Here is a 24,135-nt window from a genome sequence, read left to right on the forward strand (position 1 = left end):
ATGCTAACAACAATACACTCGCTGGTTCCTGGAACAGCTATCACCTTAAGTTACTCTTAAGTTGTAGTGTGCGTTTTTCTGATCGTACTAATTCTTAAATATTTATTCCGTATACTCCTACATTGATTCTACTAAAGGGTTTTGCTGAATTCAATTTTATTTGCTTATTCACGTGTGACTCAAAATTCATCTGTTTACTGTATAACAAAGACATATTTTTTTCTTTCACCCAATGATTAGTTTATATATTAAAAAAATCATGGATTTTAATATATGTCTTGTATGACGTATTTTGAATTATTTATAAATGCATTTATCCTTAAAAGGCAACCATATTAGTACATTCAACTTTTGTAACTATATTTTAAGATAAATTCACAAATGTATTTGGAATATAAGGCAGTCTTGTCGGGTACAAGACCCATGTCTTTAACTCTTACTGCAACACTTCTTCATACTTGTCGTCAACCATCATTCGGGCCTCCGGCATATGCCTAAATATTATAAAAACTCCTCCAAAATGTTGGATTTTAGCCATTGGATAATCCATGGAAATGGATTGAACTTCGTTGCTTTCGTCACTTACTGTGGCAGCTCTTGTTAAGAACAATAACAGATGCCAGACGATGCTACCTCACATATAAGATACCTTTCGTAAGGTTTTTCAATTTTATTTGGAACGCTACACTTGATTTTGTTTTAATTTTCACTTCGCTTTACCTCCTGATTTATACAATTATGCATTCAATGTTAGACTATATGAATATACATGTAAATCCTGATTTTACTAATAAGTCAAATGCCTTTGAATGATTTGCATCGTACCATTCATGAGTTGACAGGGCTGTTTCTCCTTTTAAAAACATACGTTTGCCGGTTTTCCTTTTATTCATTGATACGTGGGATATGTAAGTGTTCATGTGCATATAATGTAGTTAAACCCTAGGCTATCTCAGAATAAACGTTACGAATAATATATCAAAAAGAAGATAAATATGTAGCGCTATATGTGTCGAACAACGGAATTTCGTGCCAAAAGGACAAAAGTTATTGACAAAACGTTATATTTCAAGATATATGATTTGAACAGTTACACGTGTTTCCTTATCGATGCCTCTCCGACTCAGGGCCTAAATGACGCGTGACGCGACACGTTCAGCAGTCTAAAACAAGAGTAAATTATGTTGCCTTATTTTCGAGCTGTACGTTGGATATATTTGTAGATTCATTATTCTGTATTACGAGTTTTAATAAAACCAAACAAAGTGTTTAAAATGCCGTTGTATAAACACCATCCTCACATATTTAACTTAATCCATTCTTTATATCACAACACATTGAACACTGAAATTGGCAGAACAAATAATTTAAAAATTCCTGGCAATGTTATTGGTCAAGAAATAAAGCAGTAACAGACAACAGCGGTAAATCGGCAAAACAATGAACGTATTGTAAAACCCTCTATACAGTACATACGGAACTATGCTATTCAATCTTCGACAGCTTCCTTTTATCATATGATATATACCACAATATATTAACTGACTTAATTTTTGTTCTGATAACATAAACCCAAGTGATACGATGTAAACTAACTAAAGTAGATACCTATGAATATTCTGAATACAAATTACTATATTTATAACCGGCCCGTGTAATTCAAATACAGTCCGTGACGTGTTTGTGTCAATACCGTAGCATTCGCCTTACCGTAGCTGGAATTCGTCCCTAACTTCCAAAACTGAACAAAAAAAATATAGCATAGAAAATACGGTTGCTTGTACCTTAATAGTACAAAAAGATTCAAGAAGCAAACATAAGACTGACACAAAAGTATTCTCAGAGTGTGCTCAGCTGAATAAATACTTTTCAAAAAACTGGGGCAAGTTCTTGTTTTCATTCCTGGCATTTATCTTCGTGTCATTAATCTCAATCAAGTTGGGGTTTTATACAGTTGATGCTCTTATGACTTCAAACGATGTACCTACGTTTTCTATTTCTAGTTTTAGCATTTTATCTTCCTGACATTAGTCTTGATAATTGTCTTTTCTGATAAAGAATAAGAAAATTAGTAGTGATGGGCAATCGGATTTTAATTCCATGGTGAGGGTTTACTTAAGTTGACTGTGATCGCTCATTTATCACTACAAACTTTATCCTTCGAACCAGTCTATAAGTAGCAATCCCAGCTGATAAGCTATGCTAATTAAGAGTATCTGAAAACATTTATACCCTATGTTGTTAATTTTATTAATCATTTCTTGTATATTTTGTAATTAACAATCTTTTGCTGTTTTTCAATTAACAATAAAATAAATCATTTACAAATAAAAATATCACTAAAACTTTTAAGACACTTGTTTAACAACATAACGTTACCAGTAGGATTCAAGGTTCTTATTTAAGAAAACTAGCATGTCAACATTGTCAGCAGACAGACGACATCTCTTCTTGTTCATAACCTGCCTAGCCAGACTAAACACACGCTCAGATGCTACAGAAGAGGCAGGGCAACACAAGTATTTCTTTGCAAGCCTAGAAAGTCTTGGCCAAAATGCTTTGTTTGCCTCCCACCATTCAAGCACTGTCATGTGTGGTGGTACTTTGCCAGTACTTTGTCTACTTTCCCCAGTGCAAACTATCTTATCTAGCCAATCTTCCTTGTCAGCAGATTTTAATATCACAACTTTGGCTGGAGGTTCAGTGCTTTCGTCCCCAAATTTAATTGAAGGAACGTCTTGCTCATTATTATTCGGTTCATGTTCTTTCCTAACAACTGATAGTTCAGTTGCACAGGCTAGTCTCCTTTGTAAAGCGTGTGCCTCTTCTCTGTTCTCTGGTACAAAAGTCAAAGTTATTTGTGTAGGGATTAAGAGCATATACTGCAAGAGCAATTTCTTCTCTTTCTGATCTTATGGTTTGCTCTAAACTCATTTTTCTTTTCAGTTCACACATCTCGGTAGGATCCTTTATTCTTTCCTCCAGATGTCACGTGAGTTTCACAACAACGGGTATACATAACCTTGTGCTTTGTTGGGACATTCTCTACACACAGACTATTACTTGAACTAAGATAGAACATCACACACTTTTTTCGCCAATTCAATCATGTGCTTTGATTATTGGCATTGCAGACTTGCTGAGACTACATGCGTCATCATTTGCTACAACAACTATTGCGCGTGTGAGCGCAAAAACCCGTTCTAGCATATAGTAACTGTTGAATTCCATCTTGTGACCACATCCATGATAAATATTTGATTCGCTTTTGGATTAGAATGATGGAAAAGAAGTATTTGCTTTGTCAGTTGCATTAGACGAAGCAAGGAAGAAGGTGACCAACTTTCTGGCTTTGGTTAAGATTTGTTTCACGCATGGAACAGAAATGGCTTTCTAACAATTAAATTAATGCGATGCCCGAAACAACCAAAGCGGTTCCAGCATAATAGCTGGAATGCCTTATTTTCGTTTGCTGCATTATCTGTAGTTGCCAAGCACTCCGGCAACTTCAAGCGAGTTTTAGTCTCAGCTAGGCTTCCAGAAATATTCTGGGCTGTATGGGATCCCTCCATTTGGCATTATCGAAAACAAGAGGTTTTAGTTTCAAGTTTTTGTCAACAAGATGCACTGTGGTTCGACTGTACGACTCGGTGCTTAAGCTCTCCTAGCCGTCATGGGTTATATTTTATTACAAGATTCAATAGCTTTCTCCACCTTCACCGACATCGCACCTTTTTAGTAGCTAAATCTCTTATCATCTTTCTGTGACTTGGAGGAGTGTATCTTGATATCAAAAAACTCTTTTAAAACGTGTTCATTCCGAGTCTAATAATGGGCATGCATCAATATAATAAAGTGAACATTAAAAAGCAAGATATCACTAGAAAGTTTTAAATTCTGCTAGCGATTGCTTTTTAGTGAGATGGCTGAAGGTTTACATACGAAAATAGAAGCTGGGATGATACCAGAGTGCTGAGACTCAGATAACAGAATATCTTACGGTTTTCTGGCGCAACCAACATGCAAACTGGTTGCTTTACATCATCAACTTACAGTTATCAAAGGCCTACCTCAAAAATAATCTTTAGTTTTGTCCAATAAATATTGTAATCAAGAAATAAGTGCAATTTTTAGGCCCATTGTACACATAAGAATAAGAAATAATTAAAGCACAGAAACTTTTTCTTAATTTAATATTTGTCATTTTGTATCAAATTATTTCTTCTTCATTTAAATTGTTACATGTTTCTACTGTTATTAAAACTACATTCAGAGAAACAACTTTCAAATTATTGGCTAAATGGTGTTCGATTCCTTTACAGACTGTTCAAATTTTTTGCTGTTTTCAATTCCATGTTTTTGAGGAAACATTTTACAATAACTTTTATTTTAAATATAATTGATACCAATAATGAATTTTCTTAATTTAATATTTGTCATTTTGTATCAAATTATTTCTTCTTCATTTGAATTGTTACATGTTTCTACTGTTATTAAACTACATTCAGAGAAACAACTTTCAAATTATTGGCTAAATGGTGTTCGATTCCTTTACAGACTGTTCAAATTTTTTGCTCTTTTCAATTCCATGTTTTTGAGGAAACATTTTACAATAACTTTTATTTTAAATATAATTGATACCAATAATGAATTGATTTTTTTTAAATACTTATACTTACTTTGGATCAAGAAGTGTTACAAATGACTTGAAGTATTGATTGTCCACCAAACTGCTGGGCAAGGACTAGCCAATTATGAGCTTTTTAACTGCATCATCAAGGTCTGCTTTTCTACTCGCAGCAATGGTCTTTGGCTTGGGCTTTTCGAAACATAGCTTTGGCTGCTTCGAGGTTGTTGCAGTGTTTGTGGCCACTTCTGAATGGCATGAATTTATATGTGGAAGTAAGTTGGATGTGTTTGCTGAAAGTTGAAAAACGTTTGAAAACCTTCATCAGGGATATTTTAAAATGAAAAAAAAAACATGTTTAATAATATTGATGGTCGCTTTCCGTTAAAACCCATTAAATATTAAACCAGCAAATCTTTTTATCATGCTTATTGCAGGATATTTGTTACAAAAGGTATGTTTTTCAATAAGAATGGGTCTTCAGAAAAATAAGAATTTGTACATCTACAGATCTAGTGTATACAGGACGATCGGTTATGGAATTTGATTGCTGCTTTGCCAGTTTTATTTAGTCTAATTACAAATGGTTAGCATTGTATTTACATCTTGGGATTGGCCTTATGTATAAATAAAACACGCTAAATATGTTAAATTGATTGCAACAAAGGTATATATATATAAACGCGCTAAATATGTTAAATTGATTGCAACAAAGGTATATATATATAAAACACGCTAAATATGTTAAATTGATTGCAACAAAGGTATATAATATATAAACACGCTAAATATGTTAAATTGATTGCAACAAAGGTATATATATAAATACGCTAAATATGTTAAATTGATTGCAACAAAGGTATATATATAAACACGCTAAATATGTTAAATTGATTGCAACAAAGGTATATATATATATATATATATATATATATATATATATATATATATATATATATATATATATATATATATATATAAACACGCTAAATATGTTAAATTGATTGCAACAAAGGTATATATATAAACACGCTAAATATGTTAAATTGATTGCAACAAAGGTATATATATAAACACGCTAAATATGTTAAATTGATTGCAACAAAGGTGCCATTCCTAATCGAAAACAGATTTGGAAATTAGTTTACAAAATAGTGTGAAAAATTCACGGCTTAGTTGATAATTCTTCGGTTGGTCTTCAATCGTTGCATTTCACAATTTTAGTTGTATGTTACTGTTCAAAAACACTTTTCGTTCTTTCCCTTATTCGCGTACGTATTCCGACAGAGTTTACACACTGCGGGTCCCATGTCTAGGTTTTGCTTCGTTGGTTGTCCTGGAGTTTTTTTGTAGAAACCAAACACTTTCCAGCACCTGGACGACCTATTACCAGCGTAATCAAATGTTGTGTGATCGGCATCGCAATCGGAACTCCTCGGCCATTTTTATCGAAAACAACCTCGGATGTATTTGAACGGTTAGATACCTAAAAAGCGGTACGTTTAAGTCCGCTGCATGAAGATCGCGTTGTAATTTTATTTAGCAATTAAACTTTATAACTTAATCATTGGGATTCCTAATTATGTTTGCAATAATACACTTCACTAGCAATTAATTTAAAATAAGATAAATAAATACAACACTAAAACACTACATTTAATTAATGATATAATTCAAACATTTACGAACTACTTCAACTTACGTACCGGCACACATCCGCTGTTGTTTTCGATTCAAATGGCCGAGGATTTCCGAATGATCAGCATCGCTGTCTGCCATTTTTTTATTTAAACGCAAAACTAATGGAAAGTATTGTTAAAACTCAAAGAAGCGGTTACTCACCATAGCTATAAATTACTGCGCTTTAAAAAATTGGAAATTTACTTAACTTGAACCAATTTTTTTTGATTATTCGATTGTGCAACGATGACGTCGCCGATCGTCGAGGTATGAATGTCAGCCGATATAATCGATTATCGGCGATCATCGGCCTGTCACTAGTAATTATGTCAGTTAATGTAATGTCACATAATTAAAAAAAGGGAATATCAAACAATACATCTGTGATATAATCATTACCCAAAGTGAATCATTATGTGTATTTTCAGTGAAAAGGGATCTACATAAACTATGTGGTTTTCCGTCAATGAGACATAAATCTTGCAGCAAGAAAGATTTTCAATAGAAAAAAAAGAACATAAAAGTACTTTGAGTTTCTTTCACATAGAAAAACAAAGTATCGAAAAAAATAATACATATCTTTGAAACAATTTAAATAAAGACATGTCTGAATAGTGAATAAATCATGCCCTTTCATTTAAAAGTATTCCCACAGCTGTTGATCTGTTCACTAATGGGTTAGAAGAGTAAAAAGCAAACCTCAGCAACCGCACGATAATATGAAATAGGCAATCTAGGGAGGATGAATTGTCTCGTTTCGTGTCATTTTGCAATTATACGCAAGTTTGAAGATTAAGGCGGCTAAAAACACATGGAACAAAGCTTACACCGCCCAGAAACGTGCGCTTACGCCTAACTCAAAGACCAACGCGGAAAGATAAAGTTTAAGGTCCTTTGTGCCAAGCCAACCTAACTTTCCCATTTTGTTTATCTAGAAACAATTACACAAAACTCCATGGTTGACAAGTAAAGATTATCAGAGAGTTCACAATATTATGGATACAAGTGGTTGATAAATGACCAAGATGTGGTTGCTGGTACATGCCAATGCTAAAACGAATGATCGAACGGAGAACGGAATTGAAGTGCTAATCACTCTATTCTACGGACGCTTTGCAGCAACCTAAACTGACCTTAAAGTTTATATCTTTAGAACCGTGTTGCCACAACTTCTTTTGTTCGGCTCGAAGGGTATCATGAACCAGTCGAACTCTTCAATCGTTGAACAATTCAAAGCCTTATCAACGTCAATGTTTAGGATGTAAGCCCGCTCTGGCAACTTTAATAAACTTTAGCGCGCACGAGGGTTCAGACAGAATCTACATGATGACAATTCCGAAATGGTGTTTCGTCCATAAACAGCTTGGCGCGCTTTTCCGAAAAACTACAGATAATATCATTTTTTATGCTTTCAATGTGTAAAATAAAACAAAAACGTTTCTTTTTTTCGGTGTAACATCACAAAGAAGAATCACTTCGTGTCAACCAACACAAACTTGTGAAAATAAATCGTCCAGAACTGACGCCACTCGTGAAATATAGCTTTTTGTTCCCATTAAAGACATCACGTTTTTACCCAGAACAAGAAATCAACTTCTATTTAATAAACTCCACGTTCAAATATAGCACTCGTATCGCTAATTGTTTCTACTTATCGGATATAAATATTTCGAATCTTCTGTTAACGGATTTCTATTCATATAACATAACATCAATGTTTACGACGTCTGGTATTGTAATTTAATGCTTTCATTTCTTCATTCCTAGATAGGATTAGTCCAATACGTCTTTATCGATCCTTTACAAAGACAATTTATTGCGCTTTACATAAAATAGTTTTACTTTACTATCATTTTATATCCTTTGTAGACATATAATAATCAAAGCACCGAAAGTGCTGAGAAACTATAAGAGTGGTAAAGTAGGTGACGAGACTCGATTTTGATGATGCAAAGAAATGAAGTGGTGTTTGCGAGATGAAGTTAACATGAATTGAAATTGCATCAAAACTGAACATGCCATATTTGTAAGAACTGTTTATGTTTGTAATGCGCAATAATTGTGGGTTTAATATAAAAACTTTGTTATAGTGTGTTATATCATTACGAAACAAGATGTAAAGACGATTGGTTTGTGAACTCTGCAAACAATAAGTGATATACACTTAGAATCTGTCAAGTGATGTTGTAAGTTGTAAGGAAGCAAAATACAGTATGGAATACATTTTTTCAACATGTATTGACTAACAAATTATCTATACATCATTTACTGAGACTCGTACGAAACTGCAAATAGGCTATCCATCGTCGTGCAGTCCTTCTGCATAGCGCAGTTTGTTAGTGCATATACAGTCACCTTCTCCAAAGCTTTACATCATCAAATCCGTCTCGACAACCACTATGGTATTCCCAAATTATCTTAGCACCTTCAATGCTCATGATTTATGGATAGCAATAGTGCATATTCATATTTTAAGGGCCAGATACCAGAAGCTATAAACATCTGCAAATACAGTATCTCCACAAAACAAGCCGACATTTGCCAATGCGAGCTAGTATGAGGCCTATAATGAATCACTTAACATGGTAAAATAAACGCAACGATCATGTTGATGTCTCATCTGAGTTTCTTAGCGCATATGGACTCCCTATTTTAAATGATATATTTTTATGAATACTGATTAATATCCGACGCTATTTTTAAACCTGCTTGAATTAATGTGGTAGACAACCCAAGTCGATTTCGCTTTGGAAAACTGTGATACATCAGGAAATAAGGTTAAATGCATGGTGCAAAACGATGTCAAACGTATGTAAGTTTTTGACGATTTTCTTTTTTCCTTGCAATTGTATCATCTGGTGTCTAGTCCCTTAAAGATAAAGAGGTATATTCCGTTACACTTCAAAAACCAAGTGCAGAGTGTACAGGCCAGAATTTGTAAAAGGACAGGGTGCTAGGTCAGAAAGGGAAATAAATTTAGCTAATGTTCAACATATATTTTGTATGCGTTGTTACTACTTTCAATACTAATATAATTGTTATGAATAACTTTTCTGTTACCTTTATTTTAGTGTAAAAATCATGTACGTGTATTAATATTCTTTTAAATTGAATTGACAGTGTGTTTTTTTTTTGGTGCAATTAACTGCCTTCTAAAGGGTGTTTCCTCTTGCGAAAAAGAGTTCATTTTCTCCAAAATATTATGACATTTTCCCAAAATAATTGAATTCAGATTCCGTGAATGAATAAAAAAGCAATATATTTCATTAAAAGAATACCAAAATCTTGATAAGGCTAGCTCTTTTGTATGCATAAAAATGTTTATAAGCTATTTATGTATAACCTTTTCACAATGTGAAAAAAACGTCCAACGAAAACTTAGAAAACTAACTGTATTACATTATTTAGACTGTGCTGCAAATGCCCATGACAAGTCGATAAACGATGAAAGATACACTGCATATGACCTCGCCTTCTATGCGATGTTTTCTTGCGAAAAACTCGAAATAGTAAAACCCCTAGGAGAGAATGGCTAACACACTATTTCCTTTAAAATAAAATTCATACTTTACTTGCTTCCAACTACTGAAATCAACACCATTAACAGGAAACAAACATGCTGGAAAGCTTTTTAAGGTTTAATCAATCAGCATTAGGCGATATTGAGCTTCAGAATACGCATAATGTTTTGCATAATGACTCTACATTAGGAGATTTGTATTGATTGCATTTTCATGTCGAAACGCATCATAAGCCCGCATATCATATGCATAAATGATATTTCTTAAATAAATTACAACACGTAATATAGCGTGTCATGTCGTGTACTTCAACGTTTTGGCTCCGATGCATTTCATTTTTTTTCGGAGATGAGGTCATTTAACTTTGGTGCATTTTAAAATTTCTTTCAATGTTAACGAGCGTCATTCATGGGATTTACCATCCAGGTCGCTTCAGTAGCCCCTGAGTATTGACACTTCTAAAGAAATAGCTTGACCCTGCGATATAAAAATATCGCACACCGAGTTTATTTCATTACTCTGCCCCGCGTCCTCTCCGCGCTGTGTCAACACTAAACGCTGCGATGCGAAATGCTAATTAACAGTTATAAAGGTAGCTGTTTTCAATTTTTATTAAGGCTAATCATTTTCCTGCCGTATAAATATAATGCTAGACAGTTTTAAAAAACACGAACGAACTCGACTCGTAATGCAAATCGCTTAGTTCGTACTCAAAACGTAGTTTGATCATTTAAAATTATGCTGAATGAATTGAAAGTGTGTAGACGCTTTTGCCACCTTATTCGAACTAATCGAAATTGCAAATTCCCTCGTTAAACTTTTGTTATTGTTACTAAATAATATATTGAAAACAAAGTACCTAACATTACACTATATTTGTTATCTGTGGCTTAAAAAGCTAGTGATATTTAGGAGACTTCAGCTTGAAAAGTAGACAAGAAGGCCTTCAACCGTGCGCTGTGAAATTATAACGCAAGTTTGACCTCAGTCACTTTCAATCGTGATTTTTTTTTTTTTTTTTCTAAAAGTAACGTACACAACAAACCACATTGAAACAAACACGTTGCGCAATAATAACGATTTAAATGAAAGCTTATTTAAATTTTGTTTTATTAGTTTTGACACTTACAAAAATGTACAATAACCTCTGCTTTTCCAACAAAGAAGAGTGAAAAACGAACGGAGCTACTTGTGCAAACTTTGTGAAAGCCCTATAACAGATATATTTGAATATCAGTTTACTAATTTGCCAAACATGTTTTAACAAACACACAATACTCCAGTGACATAAGTATCGAGTATAAGGGATGAGATTGTTTACCCTCGCAATCGGGTAAACGCCATTATTTGAGCACATTACAATTAACAATTTTATTTTTGTAGTCGCGGCACCTGTTAAAATACCTGCATAACACGATAAGCCGCATTATGGCGTTATGCCGCGTGCATGTTTTCGGAGGTCAGAGGCAGCAGACGAGGGCGGGGATGCGCGTACCACCGCGTTTGCTACCGCGGAATCTATAGTCGCAATTTACCGCGATAACGCAATCTCTGCTGCGAAGGCAACGCGTTTATTTGCGAAAAAACGCGTGGTTGGTAGTGTAACTTGTATTATAATTTAAATCAACTCCTTACTTATCATGGTTCCAATATTGTGGGCGTAATATATTATACAGGGATTCCATCGTAGCTTATATACAGAGAATGTTCTTAATATGTACGCTTAATATTTCTCCGGTAGACAATTTTGTCGATAACCGGATTATATAATAATTAATTATATCCAAAAACGTTTTCACAATGACCTTTAAATGATACATGCACCTTTGATTAAATCCTGAAATCTTGAAAATCGTTTTCTAACCATTGCAAGGCAGAATCCATAGTGTACAACATTATGACAAATCTCTCATGTATCGAAGCGAGTCAACTTTACAAAAGTAATAAATACACTATAGAACAATCAAAAGTGAAAAACTCTTTTTCAAACAATCCAAATTTTAAAGTTGTTGCCCTAACTCATTAAAAAACAATGTAAAACTATAAACGATTAACAAACGCGAGTGTCCAGCAAACTACTAATATTACATTGAACAACTTTATACATAAAATACGATACGTGTACTAATAGAAGTGTAAGAAGGTATATAGTGTTTTTAAACCAGTTACTGCAAAAATCATATTTCATTTGAAATTGTAGAGACACCATTAGCACTCCTCTTTGATCATTACATGATTATTAAGGAGATTCCTGTTTTCTTAAGACTGGTTTTAACTACAATCCGCTAATTGAGGTTAATATACTACGCGATTTCTTAAATCGCAAACACATGTTAAACAATATACCGTCATGAAATTCGTAATTTATTGATGGCTTTGAAGTAAAAAACAAAATCAAATGTGTTTAATCACATTTTCCATGACAACAAATTTGACTCAAACTGACGCCTTTCCAAGGCGGTACCTACCAATCCTTGATAAACACATATAGTCATATATATATACTGTGGTGTTTGTGGAGGTTTGTGCTGTTGTTCCATGTTTCTTGTTTGTGAGTGTTTGTTTTGTGTTCTATGTCTTTTTCTCACAGATATGCACAGTATATTAGCATAATAATATCACAAATTTAAATATTTTTTTGTGTACATAAATATCACAAACAGAAAACCTATCTATTTCAAGTTAAAATATCCCTTTATATTTCTTGAAAACAGAAAGTCTACTACATTATCTTATTAACTTAAATCTCAAATAAATAAAGACATTGATTCAAAGGTAAAGTATTATTAACCGACTATTAATTCATTTTAAACAAGAAACTAGAAATGTGTCCCTTGGACACGGATGCCTCCATACGCCGCGTTTGCCACATCAGCAAGGGTCCTCATTGTAACTTATTGCCCTAAATGTGGATCGAAATTATGAGTTCCACTAATTCATATATTACATATGTAGTGTGGTTTCTAAGGAGTTTTATGTTGTTGTTCAGCGTTTTTCTATTTTGTGAATGTCTGTTTTGATTTTCTTTGCCTTTGGCGCTGACCATGTGCCATTGAACGGGGTTCATGTTCAACCTTTCGAATACTTGACATATACATATTAATACTCTGGTTGAACTATGTGCAAAAGTACGAGTTATATGTTGACGCAACTCACTACGTATGCTTTAAATAAAATCAATATAATTTCAAGCATTATCAAACCGATTGTCAATGAAATCTGTCCAGGTATTAAAAATCTTGTTTAACACTTAAATGTCATGTCTTGTAACACAAGTTAAATAAGTCGCGTAACACAAGTAAATGTCGTGTCTAGGAACACAAGTTTTGTTATTTCAAGTTAAGGAACACCTTTTTAGTTGAAAGTTGAAGATAAGTCTTATGTCTCTATCTTTACATGATATTTATATCAGTATGACAAATGCTCTATCTTGTTATCTTACTTATAAATAATCAAAACCCTAATGGTTTCAGTCAACATGGTGTTAAAGGTAACTTCACATATCAGATATGTTGAGAAACAATTAAATGGTTCACACCTCAATCAAAATATTGTTTGACAGCAGAAGTTATAGAATATTAATTTAGTCCTGTAAAAGAGAAAAACAGTAGAAATATATTATTAAAAATAATTAGTTTTGAATTAAATTTTACTGTAATTTTGAGTATAAAACTTGTTAAAGAGCAATTACTCTGGGTATACTGTATGCAACGGGAAACGAAACCCCTGGTGTAAAACTTTATTACCATTCCATTATTTACTGTAGGTGAATTTGTTTTCGAGTTTTGAACGACACAAATTCACATAATACTTATGGACTGCATGTCGCACGGACAGTCATGGGCAAATCTATCAGATGTATACATAAATAATAGCCCTTAAGTCAACGACATTACTTTAAATGCTCCAATCCTCATGGGACTACCTGTGTTGATAACAATGGATTCAGCATGTTTTTTTTATTTAAGGTTTTGTTATATCCAGTGTCAGTTCAATTCAACAAACGTTCAAAGAAAAAACGAAATAAATGTTTCCATTTAAAATATGAGGGATTTTTTTCTTACAAAAAATGTCAATCATTATTGGAGACAGCAGCATATAATTCGCTAAGCAGAATTATGTCAGTAAGTAAATGTCTTATTTCGGGCAGGAAGGAGTATGTAAAAATATGTATAATAATATTGAACTCCCGGTTACTAGAACATTCCATGACTTTTTAATAACAACATTTTTATAAGAGCAGACAAATTTTGGATAATTTAACATTTCATCCAGTAAAACATTTACAGATAAAGTAAGAAATTACTCCTAAATTACTGCATAATTTAACTGGATTAAACGCTTCCAAACTCCATATCTACTTTGACTCAATATTGAATATAATGTGTATATTTATATTGTATTATTTAAATACAGAAAGCTAAACACAATATCACATTGTAAGGTCATTAATGTATTATAAGGTTTATAAAGTGTTATAATATTATTTGAATAAAGAGTAAACATCAACTTTGTGTTCTCTGCCCGCCTTTTCTTTACGCTTATTTGATAAGGAAGTGGAAATTGTAATTTGGAACAAACCAAAAGTATGAATGCGCTTGTATCGTTAATGGTTTTACAAACACTACCTTCATCCTACTTTTGATGATGTTGATACACGCAAAATATAATTATCTTATTAAACTTCTTTTAGCTACAATGGTATATAGATCCTTTAAGTAAACTGGTTTATTTAGGAAAAAGTATAACAATTTGTCAATAATATGTTATAAGTATATCGAAAATTCATGTTTAACTTCAACCAAGGAGTGGCAGATGATGACAGTTCTGCAAATATACCTTCTTCGTGAGATTGTATTCACGCATTGCGCTGTTACGTCGCTGTTGGCATTATTGTTACTGGAGATTTTGAGTTAATTTAACATTATATAGTGATAAAACGGCTTAATAAAGAAATGCATCATACAATAATTTCAGTTCATATAAATTGCCGGAAACTTTATCAAAATTTTGCACAAGATGGTGTAAAAGAGAAGGGGTTGAATGTAATGCCTTAATGGCGTAATATCTACCTTATTATATGGGACAATTAAAAAACACAAAACAATCATTTATTAGCCTCCCTTTAATATTTTACGAGAGCTCCAAATTGATTTTGAATATCAAATCTATACATTGAAAATATGTCTTCGTTTCTGCTGACAAGTGCACAAGACAAGATAGTGATTTTCACTCTTCTAGAATTTACGTTAGTAGCCTACTCGATAATAAAAGTATTAATACAATTCATAATAATTTTTATGTTCAATTTCAAGTTCTGATGAATGATACCCATTAAAACATTCCTACACTACACTACCTTAAATGCAGAAAAAATGTATAATAACGGTTCATAGTTAAGTAAAACAATTGTGTTAAAATATAGTAAAAACGTGTATAAGTTAATACTGATGACTTTTCAACGCTTTATACAATTAGCACACAACAGTTAATAACAACCAAATTCACTCCTCTTATCGAAAAAAGAACATTTATTAGGAATAAAACTTACATGGCCGTTTATGATTACAAAGCTTTTGTAACAGTTGTTCGCACTGATAAACATATCTATTAGGCATATCCAGATGTTTTTGAAGTATTAACGTTTTATAAATAAATGAATATTTGTTGAAAATATCTAAATCCGGAAATATTGCTGTTGTTGAAATATTCAATAATGCTTAAAGAAAATTTGACGATAATCTGATATGTTATGATTCGGTAATAAAACTCTGTTTAAATACAACAGTAGTCTAAAATCGTAGATTCCTAACAGGATTGTTGTTAAAAACAGATCGCATAATTATCCTATACAGCAGCTGGTTGGGCAGATAGACTCAATGAATGTCTTGAATCTTATTAAAACCGTTGATATAATGGCAATACCGTAGCAAGTACTTGTTTTTTGAAGAAGAATTCTTTACAAAAAGTAATTGAGTGTCCCTACACAGCTTAGCTTTCAGTCCTTTGATTTAATAAGCGATTTACAAAATCATGTGTTATATTAAAAAAAAATAATCTTTTTTCCGCCGATTGGTTAACATGAAATGTTTCAATGTATTTCCCTTAGTTTTATCATTTGGACAAATATTTTATTGTATTTTATATTGTAATGTAATTGTAATGTGTGTTTTTTCTTTATTTATTCCCATGGTTAGTTCAATGATGCTGATATTAAACTATAAGATCACACAGTTTTAAACCATTCTTTTACTAAGGTAGACTGTGTGGGATTTTCTTTTATAGTTTCTCAACTCAACTCAACTCAACTTTATTCAGTACATAAAGACCTCCGGCCCAAAATACATACTATTATATAAACATCATAAATTACAATACAGTGGTGTCATTGCTTAATACAAATTTCAATATAAATCCGCCATTTCTAACGAGTAAAAAATAAATATTGCCACTTGTCTAATAACAAAATCATTATCTGACTGTAGGAGTCTGTAAAAGGCGTGTAGGTCAGATCGACTCAGCTATATAAAAACTGATTTCTTACTGTAGAAAAGCTCGGGCATATTAAAAACGCATGAAATTAATCTTCTAACAATAGCTTGTTCTCGTTGATTAAGCAGGGCACACATAATCTGTCATTTCGTTCTATGTTAGTAAGACGTTAAGAATAACTGCATCATAGCTCTGAAACTTTCTGCAATAGTTACTCTGAATTGTATGCCTTCGTCTGAAAATAGAGTTGGGATCATCAATCATGGAAGTTATTTGGGGTTTATCGATAAGTTTTATTATCATTTCTGTTATTCTAAAGTTTCCTGAAGTGCATAGTTTGATAATATTTACCATATACATGTTTATTCTTTTCAGGGTCATTGGGATAAGTTCGGGATTAAGTACCCAAACTAGTTTATCCCTGGTCGCCTAAATATGTGCATATATTTTCTTAATACATGGACTCGCCAGACTGAAGCTATATTTATTTCAGTAACAATAACAAAAAAGATGATATGTCCCATACTTATGCTCTGTTTCGTGACCGAACACATCTGTATCTCATTTTGTCTGGACGGATTAGTCAAAGTAACTAACAAAATATTTTTATATGAATGTTATCGTATACTTGACAGTATCCACATCATTTCCTGACAAACACAAATATTCATTTGATTACATCAAGAAAGCGCTTAAGCGAAGTACGTTTTTTGTACTTTGATGTCATCTCCCTGAGTGTTCGCGGTGCCTTTCCCTTAAGTATTCATTGTATTTTTTGTAACTATGTCATTTGTTAAGAACCTCCAATTTAACCTTTCATATAGCATCATCAACTAGCATTATTACAGGACAGTTTAACTCACGATATTCTATTTATCTTCTAAATTCTCTTCCATTTACCTGAATTGATAGTTTTTGTATGACTGAACGGATTTCTTAAAATGCAACAATGATACAATTTAAACTTTAGGGACAAACCAAGTAAGCTTTTTTCGAAATTTGAACCCTATTAAGTGATCACTAGGTAAGGGCTTAAGCGACAATTAATTAGAGACACAAATGCACAAACCTCAAATACACACATCCAAACACCACACAAACCGACCACACACGCATGAAATATAGCTTTCCGAATAAATTATAGTATTTCCGCATTGAAACTGTAAGTGAAACACGAGTTCATTAGCTCACATATCTACTGAAGACCTAAACTAGTTTTTATGGCCAATACATAACACATCCCTTTAAACTTATCTAATACTCACAAAATTAAAATTATAAGCCCTCATCCCAAATAGAGGGGCGAATATGCGGCAAGTGGCGGGACGGGATGACAATGTGAAATATACTGCGGGGCATATTGGCGCCGAAATTATGCTCATTTACCCCGCCACGTGGTGCATTTACGTCCTGCAACTTTGAATATTTACTGGGATGCGAACAATGCACTAGTCTATGGACATGCCATAACTTTAATAATAACCTTTAATTTATTTAAGTGTCACATTGATCAGGCCTAAAGTTCCTGAAATGTCCATGCACTTCCTCACCTTCCTCTCGAGTACACAATTTAAATACTTTGCAAGTTTTTGGTCAGAGGTTATGATTAATCCTTAAACCTAGATGTTCGATGCTATACCTGCAGTATAATGCTTTGGTTGAAGGAATATTAATTTTGACAAAATTCCTTTTGCTTGCTAAGGCAGATTGTGTGTGATGCGCCTAGTTTCAAACAATAACTGCATCGTATCTTTAACAAGGTTTTGCATTAGGTACTCTGAATTGTACTCATTCGCCTGCAGATAAAGTCTGTATCCCTAATAATTGAAGTACTTGAGGCTTATTATTATTTGTTTTATTATTAAGTTTCCTTAAGTTAATGCATACTGTGATAACATTTACCATCTACGTTTTTACTTTAGTCAGGATTTCTTGGATAATAGTGAAGTTGTTCACGCAAAATTGTTTAAACCCCAAGTAAGTTTACATTTTACTGACCATTCCAATGCGTTACCTAACAATCCATGATAACCACACCTAGTTTTTATATATCATATATGCACTATGTTGTTTGTTGATTTTTGAGTTGTTGTTAAGTGTTTCTTGTTTGTGATTGTTTTCGTTTTGTGTTATATGTTTTTGGAGTTTACCATGTGCAATTAAACGGGGTTTCTGTTTAAACTTTTGGCTACTGAGCTTGTTCTGAAGTTTTTCCACATAGTATATAAAGAAGACTGTTAAAAATCATATAATAACTCATATCCAAACATATTCAAAGAAGGCCCCCATTTAATATAAAAGGTAATTAGGGGCCTTATTATTAAAAAAATATTATACCTCAGTTTTTGGGCCTCGCTTAAGTGGCATTGAAAGACAGAATTTCCTATGGCCTATTGCAGTCGCTGTTAAGCTGATATCGTAGTTTTCCAATATCATGAACTGTACAATTTACTATACATACGGTGTGTCTATGTTCAAAAGCAATCAGATAACAGACATTGAAGTACTCTGATGTCTGTAAAACTAAAATCAAATACGACTGATGTGGTTCAAAATAACGAAACAACAAATTATACCAATCTCGTATGCTTAAGCCGAAATTCAAGTTTGGATAATATATTCGATTGTTTCATTCCAGAAGCCAGTGAATGAGTACTACTTGTTGTTGTTTACTTCGCTTTCCAATGCAAAAAATGACTCTGATGACAATGCCTTTCTAACGATATTACACGCACTTATAATTGTACTCATCAGTGCTATAATGCCATACCTTGTTACAAAAAGGCTAAGGTTCTATAATTAGTTTTGAAAATAACCAGGAATGGAAAGCAAATTCCGTGGATCTAAATATTCAATAAATATTCAAACAATGATACGTTTATGACGCAAAATTGTAAACGTAGGGATAGGCCTAGAATACTTACAAGATCTTAACTAAAGGCGACTCAAACCTTAACTTAAAATCACAATACCAAAAGAAAACGCACTTTACACAAATGCTATAAATATATATTAGGGTTACCGCCTTGACTCGGTTACTTAAATTTAAGTCATAGTTTTATTAATAAGGCGTTAACATCTCAGCATTTGTATTGTATTGCAATGTAACTTATATTTTACAGGTAATATATTCCGCGTTCAACCTCATACTTTAATCAACAAAGCTTTGAAACCATACGGTTACACAGTATTTTTTAAACAGCAATTAATTTTGGAGGACGACAAAAGTGTAAACTATCTAAGACTATTTGTTGAGTTTTTTATTTACGTTTTTTTTTAAATATTTGACTTTTTGGACATTTTCGTTGTTTGAACAGTAAGTAAATATATACATATCAAGAAATGTAACATCTATGCGTACATATTTGATATAAATGTAATTTCTTTTTTCTAAATATAAAAAGGGTCGATTTTATATGCGCTAAAACTAATTCTTTGTCAGAGACCGACAGCACATGCTATCCAATAGTTAGGTTTAAAATTACCATTTATGTTCCTATTTTGTATTTGAACTTTTAAGGTTTATTCTATCATTTATTAACATGTGGTTGGGTGAAAATACTGTATTTAACACACAGTGTATAATTAGTGTCGTTGGACAGCGCGCTCGACTATACAAAATAGCAAAATAAATGGTAATTTCTTTCATCATAAGTAATGAACAAGACATCTATTACATAAATACAGAGAAAAAATAATCTAAAAATAAACATTTGAACAAAATCACCTTTTTACGCGATTTGAAGTGTAGTTTGTGATAAACTGTGCAATGCTTCGTAAATATCGAATTTAAATCATTCACCTCTCCGGGCTTGACTAAACACGGTACAATTATACACCAAGAACTTTCTGTTAGATAATGATCAAAGAGTCATAATCCGTAAACTTACACAATTGTTAAATGTTTTAATAAGTACAGACCTCAACCCACCAAACCCTTCTAATAGATTCTACGAATGACTTGAATCTCGTCTTATTAGCTCAGTCCTAATGGCCTTTAGGAAACAGTCAACTTGCCTCGTCACCCGCACCTCCGTCTCGTACTGTAATTCGGTAACGTCGATGATATTTATGCTAGTTTTACGATAGCTTTTTCCCTTGTTTGTTATGATTCGACAGTTTAAGGGCATCTGTGCTCTTCTTCTCATCGGCTGATTTTTTGTGAAATTTCCGCAATTTGTTTCTGGTAAATTTTAATTGAGTTCGAAAGTTTCTTTAATAGTTGTTGTTGTTTTGTTTTGTCAAAATTGTGTGAGTTGAACTTGTATTTGAAAGTTTGCGTCTGTTAGGTTACTTGTTGTGCTATTTATTTCGTCGTTTTTATTCTACAGTTAATATAAAGTTTTATAGATATTCGATATGCAATTATCTACAACACCATCATTTAGAAATTTCAAAATGAAAAACGAGGTCATTGAGGAACTTGTCTCAGGAGCTGAGAAAACCATCAACTGACACGTCCTGTACAACCCGACGCCAGACCGAACAGGGAAACAAGGTCATATTTATCATTAGTGGTTACATATTGTATATGGATACATCATTAGTGGTTACATATTGTATATGGATACAATGCGTTGGGATAAGTGACTGTTAAATCAAGCTGCATTGAAAGACGACCTGCTACATTGTGTCGTGACTAGTGTTAATGATGGATTCGAAAACCGGATTTAAGTCCACGGTTTTAACAAGCAAACGAATGCCCTCGCAATCAACCGAGCATTTTCTTAAAGGCTTCATGTGCTTTAATGTCTATCAAAATCAGCTTTTTGTCGTCTAAGGTGCTGTACGTTCTATGCCTTTAAGATACGAATGTTGCATTGACTACTTCCTGACTGTATTATTAGATTTGTAGCTACTTAAAATTGCGTTCATAAAATACATCTGTCAAAAATATTATTTATAATAATGTTGTGATCATAGTGCTGATTGCAGGTTTGATAATTTCATTAGAGACAATGTGTATCGCCGTCTCGATCTTGACACTATGTGTGATCTCCATAGAACGATAGTACGCCATATGTCGGTCTCTCACTTTCCATAGTAACATACAGAGGACCCGTATCACCATTGTATTTATTTGGGCAATCTCTTTTTGCGTGGCCGTGCCCGAGTTCCTGGCTTCTTCCGTGATACCATATCGTCAAGACACAGTCTTCAGGTATAGTCCTTTAAAGCTGGATTTGTAGTTGTGTTGTAGATAATTGCATATCGATTATCTATAAAACTGACACTCATGCCTTTGATGATAGTTTCCTGTAACATAATATAATTAATTAAAACTGAGTCTCAAAATAATTTAAATTTGTTACTCATCACCATGAATGGCTTTGATGTTAAATCCTTTGGCATGCGATATGCAATTGCTAGTTCAATAGGTCATCAATCCTATATGAGCGTTCGACCCCATCAATTCTCCAAAACGATTCATAAATACTTATAAACAGGCGACCGGTTTCATTTAATAATTACTTATATACATATATATTGGTTTAAACCACTAGTGATATCCTGTTTAGCTGACCATTCTATGGCGACACAACATGTAAATTCGAAAATTCACCGGTCATTTTCCATCGACAACAACAACGGATGTATATCGACGCTTTACAACGTCAGAACTGTTTACATTTAACTACGCTGCAAATATTGCGCGTAGTAATTTCAATTAAGAAGTTACATTTAATGACGTTATCGTAGGGAATCTTGATATTTATGCAATAATCTTTAATCTTAGGTGTATAAAATACAGAAAAATAAATTATATTAAAAAGTTTACGAACTTCTTTCACTAATGTGCTGACATACATCCGAGATTGTTTTCGATGGAAAATGGCCGAGGTGTTCCGAATGCATAATTATGTATTTATGAATATATTTGATGGATATTCTGTGTTGCATTGTGACGTTTTGTGATTTTCATTTCGTGTCTGCTATGCATTAAGGTTAAGCCCCTAAACAGAGCTTCCGTTTAAGGTCGGCCACAATGCAAATGTTGGTGGTGAAGGTCGAAAACTAAAACGTTTAAAAAGTTCATGTTTTATTTTGTTTTGAGGAACGATACTTTTGGGGAGTGAAACATATATTCTTGGTGACATGTTTTGGGGTAGTTACAAAAGAAGATTTAATCAGATTCTGGATCAAAAAGCATTCACATTATTTCGGAAAAGTCTGTCGACATTATTACTTTCTTTTTATGTCAAAATACCCCAGACTACTTATTCTAAAATGTCTTAAGAGATCTTGGTTATATCTTGTCAAATAAGAAAGTTATTCAGAAAACATGATGAAAATTCGTGAATGAAATTCATTTCCGGGTTACAAAAATGCATATATCTTATTTAAAATAGCTGCAATCAACACAAAGCCCAAAGACATTCTTGATTGGGCAGTTTCGATAAGTTTGACTCATAAACATATTCTTTTTGTATTAAGACACTTCTGGGAAAGAGTACTTGCTTTTTGATTGGAAATCTGATAACATATTGTTTCGTAAAATTGCTTAAATCCTAATTACAGCTTTTCATGTACGGATATATGAATCATGCTTGTTAAATATTGAACCTCAAAACTAAACAGACTTTGATTTATTTAAAGATTTTAAATGTTGGTCCTTCGATCATCGCTACCGGCCCTTAAATATGTTGGCTACTTGGCTTTGTAGTAACCATATAATTATTTTAAAACTCATACACTTCTCGTTTCTTCTCGATGCCAAAGTGTAGGGTATTCTATATTTCGGAGAACGACCGAATTGATTTCAATAATGGTCTTTTTTGAATTAATGAAAAATGTATGTTGTTTTATCTTTCATTTTTGCTCGATGATATTTTTTCTGAAGAGGTGCGTTCATCGCGCGTTCTGGATAAGAGGTGAAAAGACGACATAGTGTTTAAATGATGTATAAGAATAACGCTTTTAATAATATTATTCCCAACAGTTAGTGCGTGTTCAGAATAAAAGGTTATATTCTATTATCTACAACTATTCAAACAATTTTCTATTTAAAAAACGAACAACATTTAATCTTGTAGCAGTTTGCATTTCAAATGATCAATCATTGACAAGGAAGCAACACTGTTTAAAATTCTAGTGAAGGCTGTACGAACGTGCAAATAAATATTGGAGCCATCAGTTCCATGCGCACTTAAATTGTGATTGGATTTACGAAACGGTGCTTGGGGAATAGAGCAAACATCAAATAGTTGTGTCAGTTGTCGAATCGCAGTATTGTCGGCTCAGGCGCCATCAAACACTGAATCAGAGTCAAAATAAAATGTAATAATTCAATTGCGATGGACGTCAGCTCAAAGTAATTGCAGCAATATTCAGGTGATGCTGTTTTAAAGCGTATGTTCAAAGAATGATTTTAAGATATGAATTTTTGATATTTTAAAGAAGACTTTGCATTTATGTGTCGATGTCCACCAATATGGTCGAGTGACTCACTGCAACGCTATGCCGTGTCGTTGACAGGTCCAATACAATTCTTAATTTACATATCATTTGTAAAAGTAGTCATCGTTTGGAAATAAACAGATCAGTAATGTGATAAAAAAACATTATTAAAACAGTCCTGTATTTTTATAAATAGAGTAAATGTATACTGGTCCCCTTGTCTAATTATACATAGATATTTCTGTAAAATTACAGACAATTTGTGATTCTACATATGATGTGGAAAATTAGCACTTTCTTAGACCTTGTTTAATCTTTTAGGTGAATTGAGGAAAATGACCAACTTCATAAGCATGTACCCCGGTTGCATGTATAGGTAATTGGAATGTAGCATTCACAGTGTTCTACAATATTCTA

General features: G+C 33.0%; 1 protein-coding gene across 1 annotated transcript in view; it reads right to left on the bottom strand.

Moving 5' to 3' along the window:
* Positions 1-6,406, bottom strand: part of LOC128219373 (orexin receptor type 2-like) — a 107,464-nt gene extending 101,058 nt beyond the window's left edge. Inside the window, exon 1 of the mRNA XM_052927182.1 lies at positions 6,334-6,406. Coding sequence (XP_052783142.1) covers positions 6,334-6,406 — 73 coding nt within the window. The remainder of the gene's footprint in view (positions 1-6,333) is intronic.
* Positions 6,407-24,135: the final 17,729 nt, after the last annotated feature.

This window comes from Mya arenaria, chromosome 15 (genome assembly GCF_026914265.1).
Source record: "Mya arenaria isolate MELC-2E11 chromosome 15, ASM2691426v1".
Classification (NCBI taxonomy): domain Eukaryota; kingdom Metazoa; phylum Mollusca; class Bivalvia; order Myida; family Myidae; genus Mya; species Mya arenaria.